At 41.0% G+C, this 15557-nt stretch overlaps 1 protein-coding gene across 1 annotated transcript; it reads left to right on the top strand.

Moving 5' to 3' along the window:
* The first annotated feature begins 758 nt into the window (after positions 1–758).
* SNRNP27 (small nuclear ribonucleoprotein U4/U6.U5 subunit 27) lies at positions 759–9130 on the top strand. The gene is made up of 6 exons (XM_081253783.1): positions 759–867; positions 1857–1977; positions 3046–3158; positions 3967–4046; positions 7694–7758; positions 8724–9130. The coding sequence occupies exons 1-6, from the start codon at positions 834–836 to the stop codon at positions 8776–8778; spliced, it is 468 nt and encodes a 155-aa protein (XP_081109909.1). The 5' UTR covers positions 759–833; the 3' UTR covers positions 8779–9130.
* Positions 9131–15557: the final 6427 nt, after the last annotated feature.

The raw sequence follows: 15557 nt of genomic DNA, 5'->3' as shown, positions 1-15557 counted from the left end.
CAATTATTCAAACTCGTCAGTCTTAAACCTACTTAGCCTGCTTCCCAGCCTCCGCTATTCCCTCCCACAAAACTCAGTAAAAGCTCTCAACCACGCTTTCTTTCCCCTTTCCCCCTCTGCCTCCTGACCCACCCTAGTTCTTCCCCGGGTGGACTTAAAACTATTTGCGTCTGGGCTTCCCTGGTGGCGCATTGGTTGGGGGTCCGCCTGCCGATGCAGGGGACGCGGGTTCGTGCCCCGGTCCGGGAGGATCCCGCATGCCGCGGAGCGGCTGGGCCCGTGAGCCATGGCCGCTGAGCCTGCGCGTCCGGAGCCTGTGCTCTGCAGCGGGGGAGGCCACGGCAGTGAGAGGCCCACGTACCTCAAAAAAAAAAAAAAACAACTATTTGCGTCTGCTATGTTTACAATTGGTTTGGTATGAAATATTTCATGCATGTGGACAAGGCAGTCGGAAAGAAAAATGGGGGGTGGGGAGGAATGAGAACTGTGTTAGGGTGGTTTATATATGGCTTTTTCCAGACATTTCTATATCAGGCAACACATTTTAACGCCCACCGTGGACAAAGAAGATGGGGAAGCCACCTCGAAACGGGGGTTGAAAGAGCAGACAGGATAACTGCTCTCAACGAAAACTCCGGGCTCGGAAGAGGCGGTATCGGGCCGGGTCCGTGTGATTCTGCGCAAGAGCAGCACAGCCCACCTTCCTTAGAAGCCGGAACCCTGGAGACTCGTTTCGACGCTTCCCAGGCTGCAGGGAAAGCTCAGTTCCCAGCCCTCCCGGAAGTTGTTGCACAGTCGTTTCCGGGGCGGTGTGAGGTTGGGGAGGACTCCGAATGGGTCGCAGCCGCAGCCGGTCCCCGCGGAGGGGTGAGTCCAGAAGCAGTTCTGAGGGTCTGGGGCTCGGTCGAAGACCCGTCCCCCCTTTTGTTCCCAGTCCAAGGGCCGCGGAGAGGGGGGACCTTTTCTCAGGAGGAGAAGAGAGGGAGTGGATGGGGAACGAAGACCTGGGCCCTACACGCTTCAGCCCTCGGATTTGAAGGCAGTTTTTTTCCGAAGTTGGGGTTTCGCCGACCCTTTGTCACCCTCATACAGTAAATTTTGTTGTCCTTGTGACTGGGGAGTGTAGTCAGGCCACGGTTCCCTTAATTTCTGGGTAACCGATTGCAAGTCATTCAGCCTTCCTGCGTCCGAGTTCCCGTAATTAGACATTGGGGGTAATATTGCTTACCTTTAAAAACTGAAGTGAGAATTGATGCCACACTGCGTAACACGCAGCATGTGATACCGCCAGGTTCTTAAATGCTCAGGGTTTCCTTCCCAGTTTATAGTAGGGAAATCGATGGTTAGGAGTTTGCGTGCAGGGAGCTCACCTCGTAATGTTTTCTGGCCCATGAAGGGGGTAGTGAGAGGTAGAGAAGCCAGGACTTGGATTGGGAGATGTCATGTAGTCCCTCGATTCTGCCCCATCGTTAGTTTTTATCACCTTCAGCTAATCAGGGTTGATCTTAAAAGTTAAATGAGCCCTCGAGCCACAAAGGGCTATTGAGCACTTAACATGTTCTCAATCGGAATTGAGAACTGCTGTTTAAGTGTCGAATACACACCGGATTTCCTTGATTTAATGCGGAAAAAAGAAAGAATAAAGTGTCTATTTTTTTATAAGGAGCACATGTTGAAATGCTAATAGTTTGGATATATTGGGTTAAATCTATACTGTTAAAATTAATTTCATGCGTCTTTTTAATTTTTTTAATGTGACATCTAGAAATGGAGCGCTTTATATTACTATTGGTCGGCGCAGCATCCAGTAGATGTGGGAGGTAATTTTCGGCTCTACAATTTTGTGTTTATATTAGAGCGTAGGCGGTCCCGGTCCACCTCCCGAGAGAGAGAACGCAGGCGCCGAGAAAGGTCCCGGTCACGAGAGCGAGATCGGAGAAGAAGCCGCTCTCGATCCCCGCACAGAAGACGTTCCAGGTAAGTGCAGAAAATAACCAGAAGTTTTACCACAGCTTTGTAGTCGCTGCGCTTGACTCTGTTATTATCACTTACAAAGGCACTTATAATTTCATGAAATGAGGGGAACTTTATCCCACTTTATTCTAAACCTAACATTCCCATTGATAAAATGGGGTTGATAACATTCCACATAGTAGAGTTGCTGTGAGGAGTAAATGAGAAATAATACATGAAAAGCACTTAGCTTAGCAAGAGTAAGAAATAAGTGTTTTGTATTTTTGTCTTATTTTTTAATTAACTTTTGGTGATAATAATTTATTCAAGTATATAATCAAGAATGTGAGATCTTGGTGTATATGTATAACTGATTCACTTTGTTATAAAGCAGAAACTAACACACCATTGTGAAGCAATTATACTCCAATAAAGTTGTAAAAAAAAAAAAGAATGTGAGATCTTGGAAGAATCTTAGAAGTGGACTCTGATTCTTTTTTTTTTTTTTAAATAAATTTATATATTTATTTATTTTTGGCCGCATTTGGTCTTTGTTGCTGCATGCAGGCTTCTTATTGTGATGGCTTTTCTTGTTGCGGAGCACCGGCTCCAGGCACGCAGGCGTCAGTAGTTGTGGCTCACGGGCTTTAGAGCGCAGGCTCAGTAGTTGTGGTGCACAGGCTTAGTTGCTCCATGGCATGTGGGATCTTCCTGGCCCAGGGATCGATCCCGTGTCCCCTGCATTGGCAGGTGGATTCTTAACCACTGCGCCGCCAGGGAAGTCTTTGGACTCTGATTCTTAATAAGCATCAGACACGTTTGTTTGTTTTGTTGCTTTTTTCTGCCTTACAGAAAGATTTTTTGCCCTAGCTATACTGAGTGTAACTGATGATTAAACAATAAATAATTTTTTGTTAACAATCAGGGCCTAGGCAGAACCTTCTTCCTCATTCTGCTTTGGGGAACAAATTCCTGGTGCTCTAGAGCCTGGCTTTTGTTTAGCCTTTACCTTGCAGGCACTCATGTATATCTGTGCTCATCAACACAAGTCACCAGGTATGTCTCTGTTTCTGACATCTTATTAAATTTTAGGTCCCCAAGACGACATAGATCCACATCTCCTTCCCCTTCTCGACTAAAAGAAAGAAGAGATGAGGAGAAGAAAGAAACAAAAGAAACAAAGAGCAAAGAACGTCAGATAACTGGTAATGTTATTAGATAAATAACTGTAGGAAAAGTACAGCCATGTTTAGATAACTTCAGTTATGATGAAATTATAAAAGTATAATTTTTGAACATTTAACTATTAAGTTTTTTATAGTGTTCATTGCATGTAGTTTTGAGATGTTGTTTTAATTGTACCTTAGTTGCTGGTTATCTGGTGCTCTAGATACAAGGACAGTTAAAAACATGAGAATATTATATTTTGGAAGTATCGTCAAAACTAGTGTTCTGTCTGATATTAAAGGTGGTCCTTCCTAAAGGCTCCAAGCATGTCCTTTTTTAAATATTTATTTATTTATTTTTGGCTGCATTGGGTCTTTGTTGCCGTGTGGGGGCCACCCTTCATTGCAGTGCATGGGCTTCTCATTGCGGTGGACTCTCTTGTTGCAGAGCACGGGCTCCAGGCACGTGGGCTTCAGTAGTTGTGGCTCGCGGGCTCTAGAGCGCCGGCTCAGCAGTTGTGGTGCAGGGGCTTAGTTGCTCTGCGTCATGTGGGATCCTCCCAGACCAGGGATCTAACCTGTGTCCCCTGCATTGGCAGGCAGATTCCTGTCCCCTGTGCCACCAGGGAAGCCCCCAAGCATGTCCTTTTAAGCAGTCTCTTAGATGGAGGATGGAGAGTGCAATCCTTCCTCGCCCCTTGAGTTATATGCTATCCAAATTGAGGAGTTTCTTTCATTAAACTCAAGTCTTTAGCTAATTGTTTAGTGTATTCTCTGCTGGTAAGCCACCTCTCTTTTTATATGTATAGAATGATAGAGTTTAAAATTTTGTCACTTATTTTTGTAGAGGAAGACTTGGAGGGCAAAACAGAGGAAGAAATAGAAATGATGAAGTTAATGGGATTTGCCTCCTTTGACTCCACAAAAGTAAGTAAAACATGTAGCCAGTTAAGTATTCTTATTTGAATTGATCTGTCCTATTTTTTCCATATTCTTTTACTATCACTTATAATTTCTTCCACTGATACAAGTTTTTTGTTAGAAGACAGTGGCTATCTGTGTGAAGGGATTTGAAAGCAAAGAGAAGGAAGTGGTGAGCTGCCATTGGAATTCAGGGAGTATTTGCCTGGGATATTTGAGTTAGATCTTAAAGGGCCAGTAGAGGTGATCAGACGAAGAGGAGGAAGATCATTTGAAACAGAGGGAAAAGCTCATGACAATGCCATGTAGGCATTAAAGAGCATAGAGTATTGTGGGAATTTCAAATTCAGTGACTAGTGAAAGCCTGTTGGTGGGCTGGTGGCTACGAATGAGGCTAGAAATAGAGGTGGGAGGCAAATCGCAGAAGGCTTGTGATATCTTTAGCCATGCTGAGGAACTTAGAGTTGATTCTTTAAGTGATGAGAGGAAGCAGTGGTTTTTAAGCAAGGGAGTAACAGATTATATGCGTGTTTTAGAATGATGATCTGGGGCTTCATGGAGGACAAATGGGAGGCTGAGAGAACTGCCGTCGTGCAGTGAAAGATGATGAAGGCCTGAACTGAGAAGAGGGGCTGGAATATTGAGAACCATTCAGGAACCAGAGTTAGTGGTGGTGGGATGGAGGTGAGTAGTCAGTGATGACTCTGAAGTGTCAGGCTGATAGGGTTAACCAAAGAAAGGATTATAGGAAGGGGAAGTGCTGTGAAACAGAACGAAGTGCAGCTGCCAGATAAAGATGGCATTGCGTAGTTGCATGCATATCTCATAGCTCAGAAGAGGGGTTGACAGGAGTTTGAATGCTCTCTAAGCCCTGACCATAATCCTGGAGAGAATAAGGAAGTAGGGGAGGCAAAAGCGGGAGGGATTGTGGAGAGGGAGATGAAGAGAGGGAGGTGGGAGAGAGATAGGGAGATAGGGAAGTAGGCAAAGGGGAGATGGAGGGAGAGAGGAAATTGAATGAAGAGAGAAGGGAGGATAGAGAGGGGAAGCTAGTAAGGATAGGCAGGGAGAGTGTGTGTGGAGAGAGAGAAAATATATTTTTAAAACTTTCTTTTATAGAATTTTAAGTCCTTTTAATTTTGCAAACTGAAGTTGGAATTTTTGAGGAGAGTTGTCAAAAATAATCCACTTCCCCTAATCTTGTGTTCCATTGAGTTGTGAATGGAGTGGGGTAATCTCAGGTGCTATAAGAGTTTCTTTCTAACTGATGTGATTATGTGGGGCTCCCATGTATTTTTTTAAATGACACTGTATGACCTAAGAGGAGTACTAGAGGCATGACTGTTTTGAGGTGAGAAAATTAAGAATGCGCTCTTGTTCTCACAAATGGTTATGTGAAGTGAACCCCATTTTAGAATTTAATGCAGTTTATGTCTCAGGTTTTTTTCTTGAATATACCAAACCCTTATTTGTTATCCAGAAGAGCATTTTATGAGTGAACTGGTTTATTAATACATATATTGGGTGAATAAGAATATCTCCAAAATGAGACAACTAAATAATAAGTTTTTAGAATAGTGAAGGACCTTCACTATTAGAATTCTTTTCTCTTTTGGTTTTACTGTTGCTGGATGTTATGTTTGAAATTCCTGAGAATCAAATGTAAAGATGGAGCCACTACTTTTAAATATAGTCTTTTTTTTTTTTTTTTTTTTGCGGTACGCGAGCCTCTCACTGCTGTGGCCTCTCCCGTTGCGGAGCACAGGCTCCGGACGTGCAAGCTCAGCGGCCACGGCTCACGGGCCCAGCCGCTCCGCGGCATGTGGGATCCTCCCGGACCGGGGCACGAACCCGTGTCCCCTGCATCGGCAGGCGGACTCTCAATCACTGCGCCACCAGGGAAGCCCCTAAATATAGTCTTTTAAATGTTTGTGTATAAAGGAGAAATTAGGTGAGAATTTATAGATCCCATAAAAATTATGGAGTACCACAAGAACAAATGATGTCAGTTGTTTTTTTAATGTCATCTATAAGGATGTTAATTTAATTTGTATGCAGTTGGCTTCATGACTATCAGTTACAAAGTCTCTCAGCTCATTTGTATTTTTCAGTAATGTGTATCTTGTGCTATTTCATCATTAATCTGTGGTGGAACCTCTTCATATGCCAATGTAGTCACTTATTTTCCCTTCCCTTTTAGCATTCTAGAAAGTTTCAAAGTTTGGTTATGCTTATTAATGGATAATTTTCTATTCCAGCATGTAAATGAGAAGAGGGCTAATAATATACAACTCTACAAATAGTTTTCAAAAATCAGAAAGCCTTTAGTAACTGAACTTAGTAAAAGGGTTAACATCATTTACTTTTTTTTTTCCAAGTCATGCCTACCTCCTATTCTTGGGAGGTTAAAATAATACACCTTAAGTAATTTACTCCGTATTCCCCCGGCCCCCAAAATGCAGTGAAAACAGGAATAGCAAAGGAAGACCAAATATACTTGTTTTAGCTCAACTTCAAATATATACATACCTCACCTGTGCATGCCAGTGGATGAGAATCCTTTTTTTCGGCCTAACACAGATATCTAATAAGTATGCTAAAGGTACTCCGGGTACACGCCCGTGAGGAATAATAGGGGAGGGAGGTTATGTGTGTGTTCCTGCACATGCACTCACGGTGGCGTTAACTGGCAGTGTTCATACATTGAACAGTCATTTTCTGAGTACCTGCAAGTGCAGTAGCCTAGGATGCAACAGTTGCAAAGGTCACTCGCAGCCGTATCCCCCCATCGAGCTCCATGTGCGCTTGCAGTCTGATGGGAAAGAACCTCGTGTATATGACGTTATACATCGTGATCATGCAGAGTAGAAAATGCAGGGTATTGTGAGGAAAGCACAGTGCACATTCTGTGGGAGTTAGAGAAGAGGGTGCTTCCTGGCAGCTGGATCATTTGAATTGGGCCTTGAAGGATGCGTAAGAACCAGATGGTTGAAGATTGGATGGGGGTTGGGAAGGCAATTCAGGCATGAGGAACAGAAAGTGGAACAGGTTGACTCAAAAGACCCATAAAGGAGTTACTGAAGAAAAAAAAAAAGAGTCCGAGATACAAGTGATACAACATTAGCATCTGTTATTCTGATTCTTGATTTAAAAATCAAAGCTTCAAGGCCTATGTAAGAAATGGGATTTAGATAGGAATTGGTGACTGATTTGAGAATGCCATCAGTTAAGGTCATAAGTTAAATTTTTGCAAATGGATTTTTCTGGAGAAAATATCCATAACTTGTACTTGGTTTTGAAGAATTCTTTGACCAGAAAAGGTGAGGCTCTGCTACCCAATTTCCCTGTATGTCTTGCACATAATACATATACCATGAGTGTTTGTTGAATATTGGTTTATTTGCTTATGTGTGACTATAAAAAATGTGAACAGAGAGTTATAACGCTTGGGAGATCATGGGATATCATCAAGATCTGAAAATTCTTTAACTCATTGGACTACCTCATGCTTAAATGAGTCTTGCCATTTAAGAGGGTCTGTGGGATGCAGCTCTTTGATCAAGGCATATAATATGTTCTTTCTCTGGTGTGTTGTTTGCTTGTTTGTTTGTGTGTGTTTTGTTTTTTGGTTTTTGTTTCTTGCTTTTCTCCAGGGGAAAAAGGTGGATGGCTCTGTAAATGCCTATGCCATAAATGTGTCTCAGAAGAGGAAGTATAGGTATGCATAGCTGCCATTATTATGTTTGAACTAATATAAATTATATGCTTGGGAAAGAATTTTTTATGGGATAATGATGTTTGTAGGAAATGTAGCAGTTTTCCAAACAGTCCCTTACTTTAATAGTTTCCATATCGTCCCTTGTTTTAATCTGCCTTGTTTATATTCTTGTATGTTAAAATAGTTTCCCATTTACATGTGAACTAGTAACTTATAAAGAAGGGTAGTTGGCTTAAATATTTTAGGGCTCTAAGTAGTTCTTTCTTCAAAATAACATAGTCTCAAGTCTTTAGGCTTTAATTTCATTATAATTATAGGTTTTAAAATAGATTCCTCCTGAATTATTTACCTAACTTGATTGTATAAGGATTTCAACTGTAAATATCCTTCTGTTAAATATAGGTATATTTTATTAATACCACAGAACAAACCAATCCATACTTGAAATCTCACTGAATGAATGGAAAAGTCATGACATCTTCAAACATTGCCTTTCTCTCTACATTTATCACTGATAAAAGACTAATATTCCAATTAATTTAGAATATGAGTAGTGTGATTTGAGACTGCTGTGAGTTAAAGTACCAGAATCATCAACAGTCCATTGTAAAATTACCTTCAATTAAGGTCTTATGGGGAGAACTAGTACAGTGTGAAATCAGATTTGCTTGATGGGTATGTATTTTGAAACTCTTCTCTATTTCATTAAACTAGCTAGGTGTTTAGTGTTACCTAAAATAAATATGGATTTTTAGTTGATTTTTTTTAAGTCTGTAGAATCTTCCCAAATAATATTGGAAGTATATTTCCGTACCTCTATTTGGATTTTAACTTTGAATACTTCTTTCCCTAGACTTTGCCATTTTAAAAATGGTTTATAGGTTTAATTTCTGAAGCAAGTGATTACTTCTTTTGTAAGACAAATCCAGAATTGTTTTTAATGACAATAAATTTTCTTATCATAGGCAGTACATGAATCGAAAAGGTGGATTCAACAGACCTTTGGATTTCATTGCATGAGAATTGAAATATTGAAGAATGATTTTTTCCCCTCACCTTGATCAGAACAGTGGATTTTGTATTTTGTATTTAATATTCATCAAAACGGGATCACAGTCCCTCCTCCTTGTAAAGTAAGAAAATTTTATTTATGATGTGTGTAGTTCACTTACCCTGCCTCAAAAAAAGGTCAAATATTACATTTTTTTCCTTTAGGAAATTTCATTTGGGGCAATCATCAACCCCATTTTTTTGTCCTTATTCCTATGGAAACTGTATATGTCTTCTTCTTGGATGCTCTTTATGACTTTTTAAAACACATAAGAGTAATTTGCAAGTAAGTTTCTCAAATAAAACAATATTTTTACCCTTTTGTATTTGATACTTTTATTACTAGGTAAAAGAATCTCCCTACACGTTTTCTTTTTTCATACATAGATTTAGATATCATGATTCTTTATAGTTTAAAAATTAGAAGAATGAAAAAGTATAACTGGATTTTTGTATCTTCTGTGTTTTTTGCCCCCCAAATACCATTTTTCCCCAATAGAAAAGCAATACATGCTTATTATTTTAAAAACTAAAAAAAAAAAAACTTGGGAGCAATCAGAAAGTAGGGGGGAAAAGCCAAAAATCAGCCAATAATCTACCACCAGAATATTAATATTTTGGTATATGTGTTTCCAGGCTCCTATGGGTATGTATTTCTTGCCCCTATCCAAAGAGATCAGAATGTTTATGCTGCTCTCTTTTACTAATCCTTATACTCCCATGTACTGTGAACTTTTTTTTTTTTGGCTGCACTGGGTTTTTGTTGCTGCACTTGGGCTATCTCCAGTTGCGGCGAGCTGGGGCTACTCTCTGTTGCAGTGCGCGGGCTTCTTATTGTGGTGGCTTCTCTTGTTGTAGAGCATGGGCTCTAGACGCGCAGGCTTCAGTAGTCGTGGCTCGTGGGCTCTAGAGCGCAGGCTCAGTAGTTGTGGTGCACGGGCTTAGCTGCTCCGCGGCATGTGGGATCTTCCCAGACCAGGGCTCAAACCCGTGTCCCCTGCATTGGCAGGCGGGTTCTTAACCACTGCGCCACCAGGGAAGCCCATACTGTGAACATTTTTTTAAATGCTCTTATACATTCTTTGAAAACTTACCTTTTAATAGCTAGTTGGTTATAATTTATTAATTAATCCTTTATTGGTGAACATTGTCTTCCCTCCCATGATTTGCTGTTACAATTAAAGCTGTGAGTAGACTATTTAGGGGTTAAAAAAAAAAACAAAGTACAACACCAGGACTTCCCCAGCAGTCCAGTGGTTAAGACCCTGCCTTCCAATGCAGGAGGCGCAGGTTGCATCCCTGGTCGGGGAACTAAGATCCCACATGCCCATGCCATGCAGTGCGGCCAAAATAAAAAACAAACCAAAACAAAACACAACACCTGTGAGTAGTATCCCTGTTACACGTATCTTTTTGTACTTGTTGCCTTATTTCCTCATGTTTCATTCTTGGAGGTGGCATTGCTGGGTGAGATAAAGGGTGCATGTTTTACCCTTTGTGTGCATGTTTTAAGGCTTTTTTTTTTAATATTTATTTTTATTTTTTGGCCGCATCTGGTCTTAGTTGTGGCACGCAGGATCTTTCGTTGCAGTACACAGGCTGCTCTCTAGTTGTGGCTCACCGGCTCCAGAGCATGTGGGCTCTGTAGTTGTGGCACACGGGCTTAGTTGCCCCGCGGCCCTCACCAGTGAAGTATGAGCTTTTCCATTTCATATACATGTACCAGTACTGAGTGTATTTTTTTCTTAAGTTTCCACTCTGAAGGTTAAAATAATGGCATTTGGTTTTGTTTAATTTCTAAGGAAGGTGAACATTTTAAGAATGCGTTAGCCATGTATATTTCTTTTGTTTAATACTAATTCCAGACCTTGGCTCCATTTGTCTTTTGACAAGCTTTCCTTTTTCTTATTTGAAGGAAGCTCTTTTTATATTGAAGATAATGAGTATTACCTATTCTGTTTCTATCTCAGTGATATTTGAGGCTTTGTGGCTAGATTTTAAATTTTGTGTTGTATTTTTTTGAGTAAGTAATATAAACACATGGAACACAATTTAGACAGCACAAAGGGTATATAGTGATGAGCTAATTGTGTATCCTTTCAGAGATATTCCATGTATACACAAGCATATAATATATATGTATATGTATCTTATTACTCAAATTTAAGCAAACTCTACACACTATTTTGCACTTGTTGTTTTTTCATTTGCTACTACGTCTTAAGATTGTTTCTTATATTGCCCCTTATTTTTTAAGGGCAGCAATTATAGTTTGTTGTAGGATGGACTATAATTGGACATTCAAGTTGTTTCTTATCTTTTGGTATTAAAAAACAATGATGTGGGGACTTCCCTGGTGGTGCAGTGGTTAAGAATCCGCCTGCCAGTGCAGGGGACACGGGTTCGAGCCCTGGTCCTGGAGGATCCCACATGCCACAGAGCAACTAAGCCCGTGCACCACAACTACTGTGCCTGCGCTCTAGAGCCCATGAGCCACAACTACTGAGCCCGCATGCCACAACTACTGAAACCCATGTGCCTAGAGCCTGTGCTCCACGCCAAGAGAAGCCACCGCAATGAGAAGCCCATGCACCGCAACAAAAACCCAATGCAGACAAAAATAAACGAATAAATTATTTTTTTAATGATGTAATTACTATTCTTATATGTCTATGATTTTACAAGTGTCTAGCTGGATTTTAAATCCATACTGCATCTGAAATTTGACCACCTATTGTAGGTCTCTAAAAGCTTTCCTGGCAAATTAGTTCCCTGTAAAGAAAATAATAGTAGTGTGACTGCATTGCATAATACAGTATACAGAGCACCTTGGTTCATTTAGTCCTTATCCGATAGAGCAGGTACTATTATCTCCATTCCCAGATGAGAAACCTGAGGCTATTCAGACCTAGAGGCAGAAATGATTAATGTTTATACTACCTACTGGCTTCACTACTTAAATATTTAAATGTGCTGCATCAGCTGCACAACTTGTAGTACCCATTGCACAAGTGTCACTACCCCGAGCAGGTGGATTATTTTGCTTAGACTTTTTGCCAGGTAAGCTAAATAGAATCCCATACCCCCACCCTCCAAAATACTGTCTATCTGTAAATTATCTATGACAAGGACTTTCTGACCACATTTTTGCACATCTAAAGAAATGAGACCCAATTGTTGTCTTATTGGGAAACTAAAACTTCTGGGATGAAATAATATGCCCAAAATCAGATGATAGGTTTTTGGATTGTCATGTTAGTGTGGTTTTAGTAGAGATTTGACTTGAGATCCTCAAGGCAGCATACTTTGTAAAGAAATAATCTGAGAATACCCAGTAGGTCGATAGGTTCACTCTCCGTGAGCTAACACCAAAGAAATGGAACAGGAGGAAATCTTTAAAGATCCAGAGATAAGACACCTCTGATCTTAATAGAAGTCTTGGTTTGAAGGAACTTTTATCCATCAGATCATCTGATTCTGTGAGAATAAGAAAAATGGAGCATCCTTGTCTTCTCTAACAGGCTACTGCCTCTCAGAAGACATAAGTTTTGCCAAATCTTCTAAGTATCTAAATGCTAAGAGTGTTCCAGGGCCCAATCCATGGACTCTCCAATCTCCCTCTGGTGAGTCATCCATCCACATAGCTTCAAACATCTTCTGCCATGGCTCTCAAATTTATACTTCTAGCCTGACCATTTTACTGAATTCCAGGCTTGTATATGCACTTGGATTATTAGGCAGCTCAAGTTTAAGATGAATTGAATTCTCATTTCCCTGCCCAGTCTTCTTCTCTGAGGCTTCCCCATCTCAGCAAGTGGCCTCTCCATTTACACCTTTGCTCAGAGCAAAATCCTTAGGGGGTCATCCTTGACTCTGCTCTTTCTCCTGTGCCCCACATTTGATTCATTAGAAATACTTGTGGCTCTAACATCAGAGTGTATTTTGAATCCAACCACTATTTTCCCCAGATTTACTGTGATATAATTGACACACAATTTTAAGAGATTGAAAGTGTATGTTGTGATTTGAGGTACACTGAATCTGACTACTTTTCACCATCTGTACTAACAGAAGCCATCTCTCGTGCCTGGACTACTACAGTAACCCCCAATGGGTTTCCTTCCTTCCCTTCTGCCTCAGTTTATTCTCCACCTAGCAGCAGAGTGAACCTTTTAAAATGTACATCTGGTCATATTGCTCCTGGCTCTGGTGGTTTTCTATCATTTACAGTGAAGACCAATCCTTACTGTGGTCTACACATCTGTATAGTTTGGAACCTGGCTTCCTGCATCCTCACCCTTGCTATTGCACTCAGCCACGCTGCTAGCCTCTTTGCTGTTCCTTGAGAACAGGTATGCATCTACCTGAAGACTCTTCCAACTTGCTTTTCTTCCCAGAATGTTCCTCCTCCCCCTCCCCCTACCTCTCAGATTTACATGGTTAGTAGATTTACACGGTTATGTTGTTCAGGTCACTGCTCAAAATAAGTTCATTCCTAACCACCTTGTCCAAAATAGTAGCTTCCCCTTCCCTCTCTATCCCTTTACCCTGTTTTACTCTTTTTATTTAGCATTTTAAAAACTGAGATAGAATTCACCCTTCAAAAGTATATCATTTCAGGGAATTCCCTGGCGATCCAGTGATTAGGACTCCGTGCTTCCACTGCAGGGGACATGGGTTCAATCCCTGGTCAAGGAACCAAGAGCCTGCAAGCTGCATGTGGCATGGCCAAAAATAAATAAATAAATAAAGTATACCATTTCAGTGGTTTTAATATATTTACAGAGTTAAGTATTTATTACCACTATCTAATTCTAAAATATTTTTATCATCCCAAAAAGAAACCCCATACTCATTAAAGTCACTCCTCATCCCTCCCCATCCACCTCTACCCTCCACCCCAGAAACCACTAAATGTACTTTCTGTCTCTAAAGGTGTGCCTATTCTGGACGTTTTCATTTAAATGGATATTTCAAATGGATGGAATCACAAAATACGTGACCTTTTGTGTCTAGCACCTCTTGTGCTGCTTTTACATAGCATAATGTTTTCAAGGTTCATTTATGTTGTAGCATATATCAGTACTTCATCCCTTTTTATGGCTTATAATATTCTGGTCTGGGGATATACCCTATTTTTAAAATTATTTATTTTGGCTGCGTTGGGTCTTCATTGCTGCGTGCGGGCTTTCTCTAGTTGTGGCGAGCAGGGGCTACTCTTTGTTGTGGTGCGCTGGCTTCTCATTGCGGTGGCTTCTCTTGTTGCGGAGCACGGGCTCTAGGCGCACCGGCTCAGTAGTTGTGGCTCACAGACTCTAGAGCGCAGGCTCAGTAGTTGTGGTGCATGGGCTTAGTTGCTCCGCGGCATGTGGGATCTTCCCGGACCAGGGCTCGAACCCATGTCCCCTACATTGGCAGGCGGATTCTTAACCACTGCGCCACAGGCAAGTCCCCAGATTTTTATTTATAAATCATCAGTTGATGGGCATTTGGGTTGTTCCACTTCTTGGCTATTATGAATAATGCCGCTATGAACATTCATATACAAGTTTTTGTATGAACATATGTTTTCAACTCTCTTGGGTATATAACTAGGAGAGGTACTACTGGGTCATACAGTAACTCTGTTTAACTTTTTGAGGCACTGTCAAAACTGTTTTCCAAAGCAACGGCATTATTTTACATTCCCACCAGCAATGTATGAGGGTTCCAGTTTCTCCACATGCTCTGCGAAGTTTCCTTTTCCTTATAGCTTATAACGGCCTGACACACTCTATATTCATCTATTAGTTTCTGGTTCTTCCACTAGACTTTGAACTTTCAGGAGTAGGGCTTCTGTCTTGTTTGCTGCTCTAGCCCCAGCACCACACAGTGCCTGGCACACAGTAAAGCACTCAATAAATGTCTGTTGAATTCATGAATATAGTTCAGTAAACTTTTTTCACTTAACCACTTCCCTTGGTGTTTTTTTTAATTAATTTTTATTGGAGTATAGTTGATTTACAATGTTGTGTTAGTTTCTGCTGTACAGCAAGGTGAATCAGTTATACAAATATCCACTCTTTTTTGAATTTTTTTTTTCTTGCGGTACGCGGGCCTCTCACTGTTGTGGCCTCTCCCGTTGTGGAGCACAGGCTCCAGACGCCCAGGCTCAGCAGCCATGACTCACAGGCCCAGCCACTCCGCGGCATGTGGGATCTTCCCGGACCGGGGCACGAACCCGTGTCCCCTGCATTGGCAGGCGGACTCTCAACCACTGCGCCACCAGGGAAGCCCTATCCACTCTTTTTTAGATTCTATTCCCATATAGGTAATTACAGTAGAGTTCCCTGGGCTATACAGTAGGTTCTTATTAGTTATCTGTTTTATATATAGTAGTATGTATATGTCAATCCCAATCTCCCAGTTTATCCCTCACCCCTTTCCCCCTTGGTAACCGCAAGTTTTTCTACATCTGTGACTCTATTTCTGTTTTATAAATAGGTTCATTTGATTCCACATATAAGCGATACCATATGATATTTGTCTTTCTCTGTCTGACTTACTTCACTCCACTTCCCTTGGTTTCTAAGTTAACCTTTAGTTGCCCAACTCATAAATGAATACATTTTTCCTATAAAAATTTTAAAACATTATGACAGCTAAATCTGTTTTGCACAGCCCTGGTTCACTGTGAATCCTTTGTGGTGTTTACTTCCAGATCTTATGCATGTATGTATGTAACAGAGTTAGTGTTGGAAATGAGGAAA

The sequence above is a fragment of the Mesoplodon bidens genome (genome assembly GCF_964165515.1).
Source record: "Mesoplodon bidens genome assembly, chromosome: 14".
Lineage (NCBI taxonomy): Eukaryota > Metazoa > Chordata > Mammalia > Artiodactyla > Ziphiidae > Mesoplodon > Mesoplodon bidens.
Note: the sequence above shows the minus strand (reverse complement) of the source record. Positions and strands in the feature narration are given on the sequence as shown.

Coding starts and splice junctions, on each gene's coding strand:
- SNRNP27 (XM_081253783.1), top strand. CDS start 834: ATGGGTCGCAGCCGCAGCCGGTCCCCGCGGAGGG. Junction 868..1,856: donor CAGCCGGTCCCCGCGGAGGG/GTGAGTCCAGAA, acceptor TGTTTATATTAG/AGCGTAGGCGGTCCCGGTCC. Junction 7,759..8,723: donor TCTCAGAAGAGGAAGTATAG/GTATGCATAGCT, acceptor TTCTTATCATAG/GCAGTACATGAATCGAAAAG.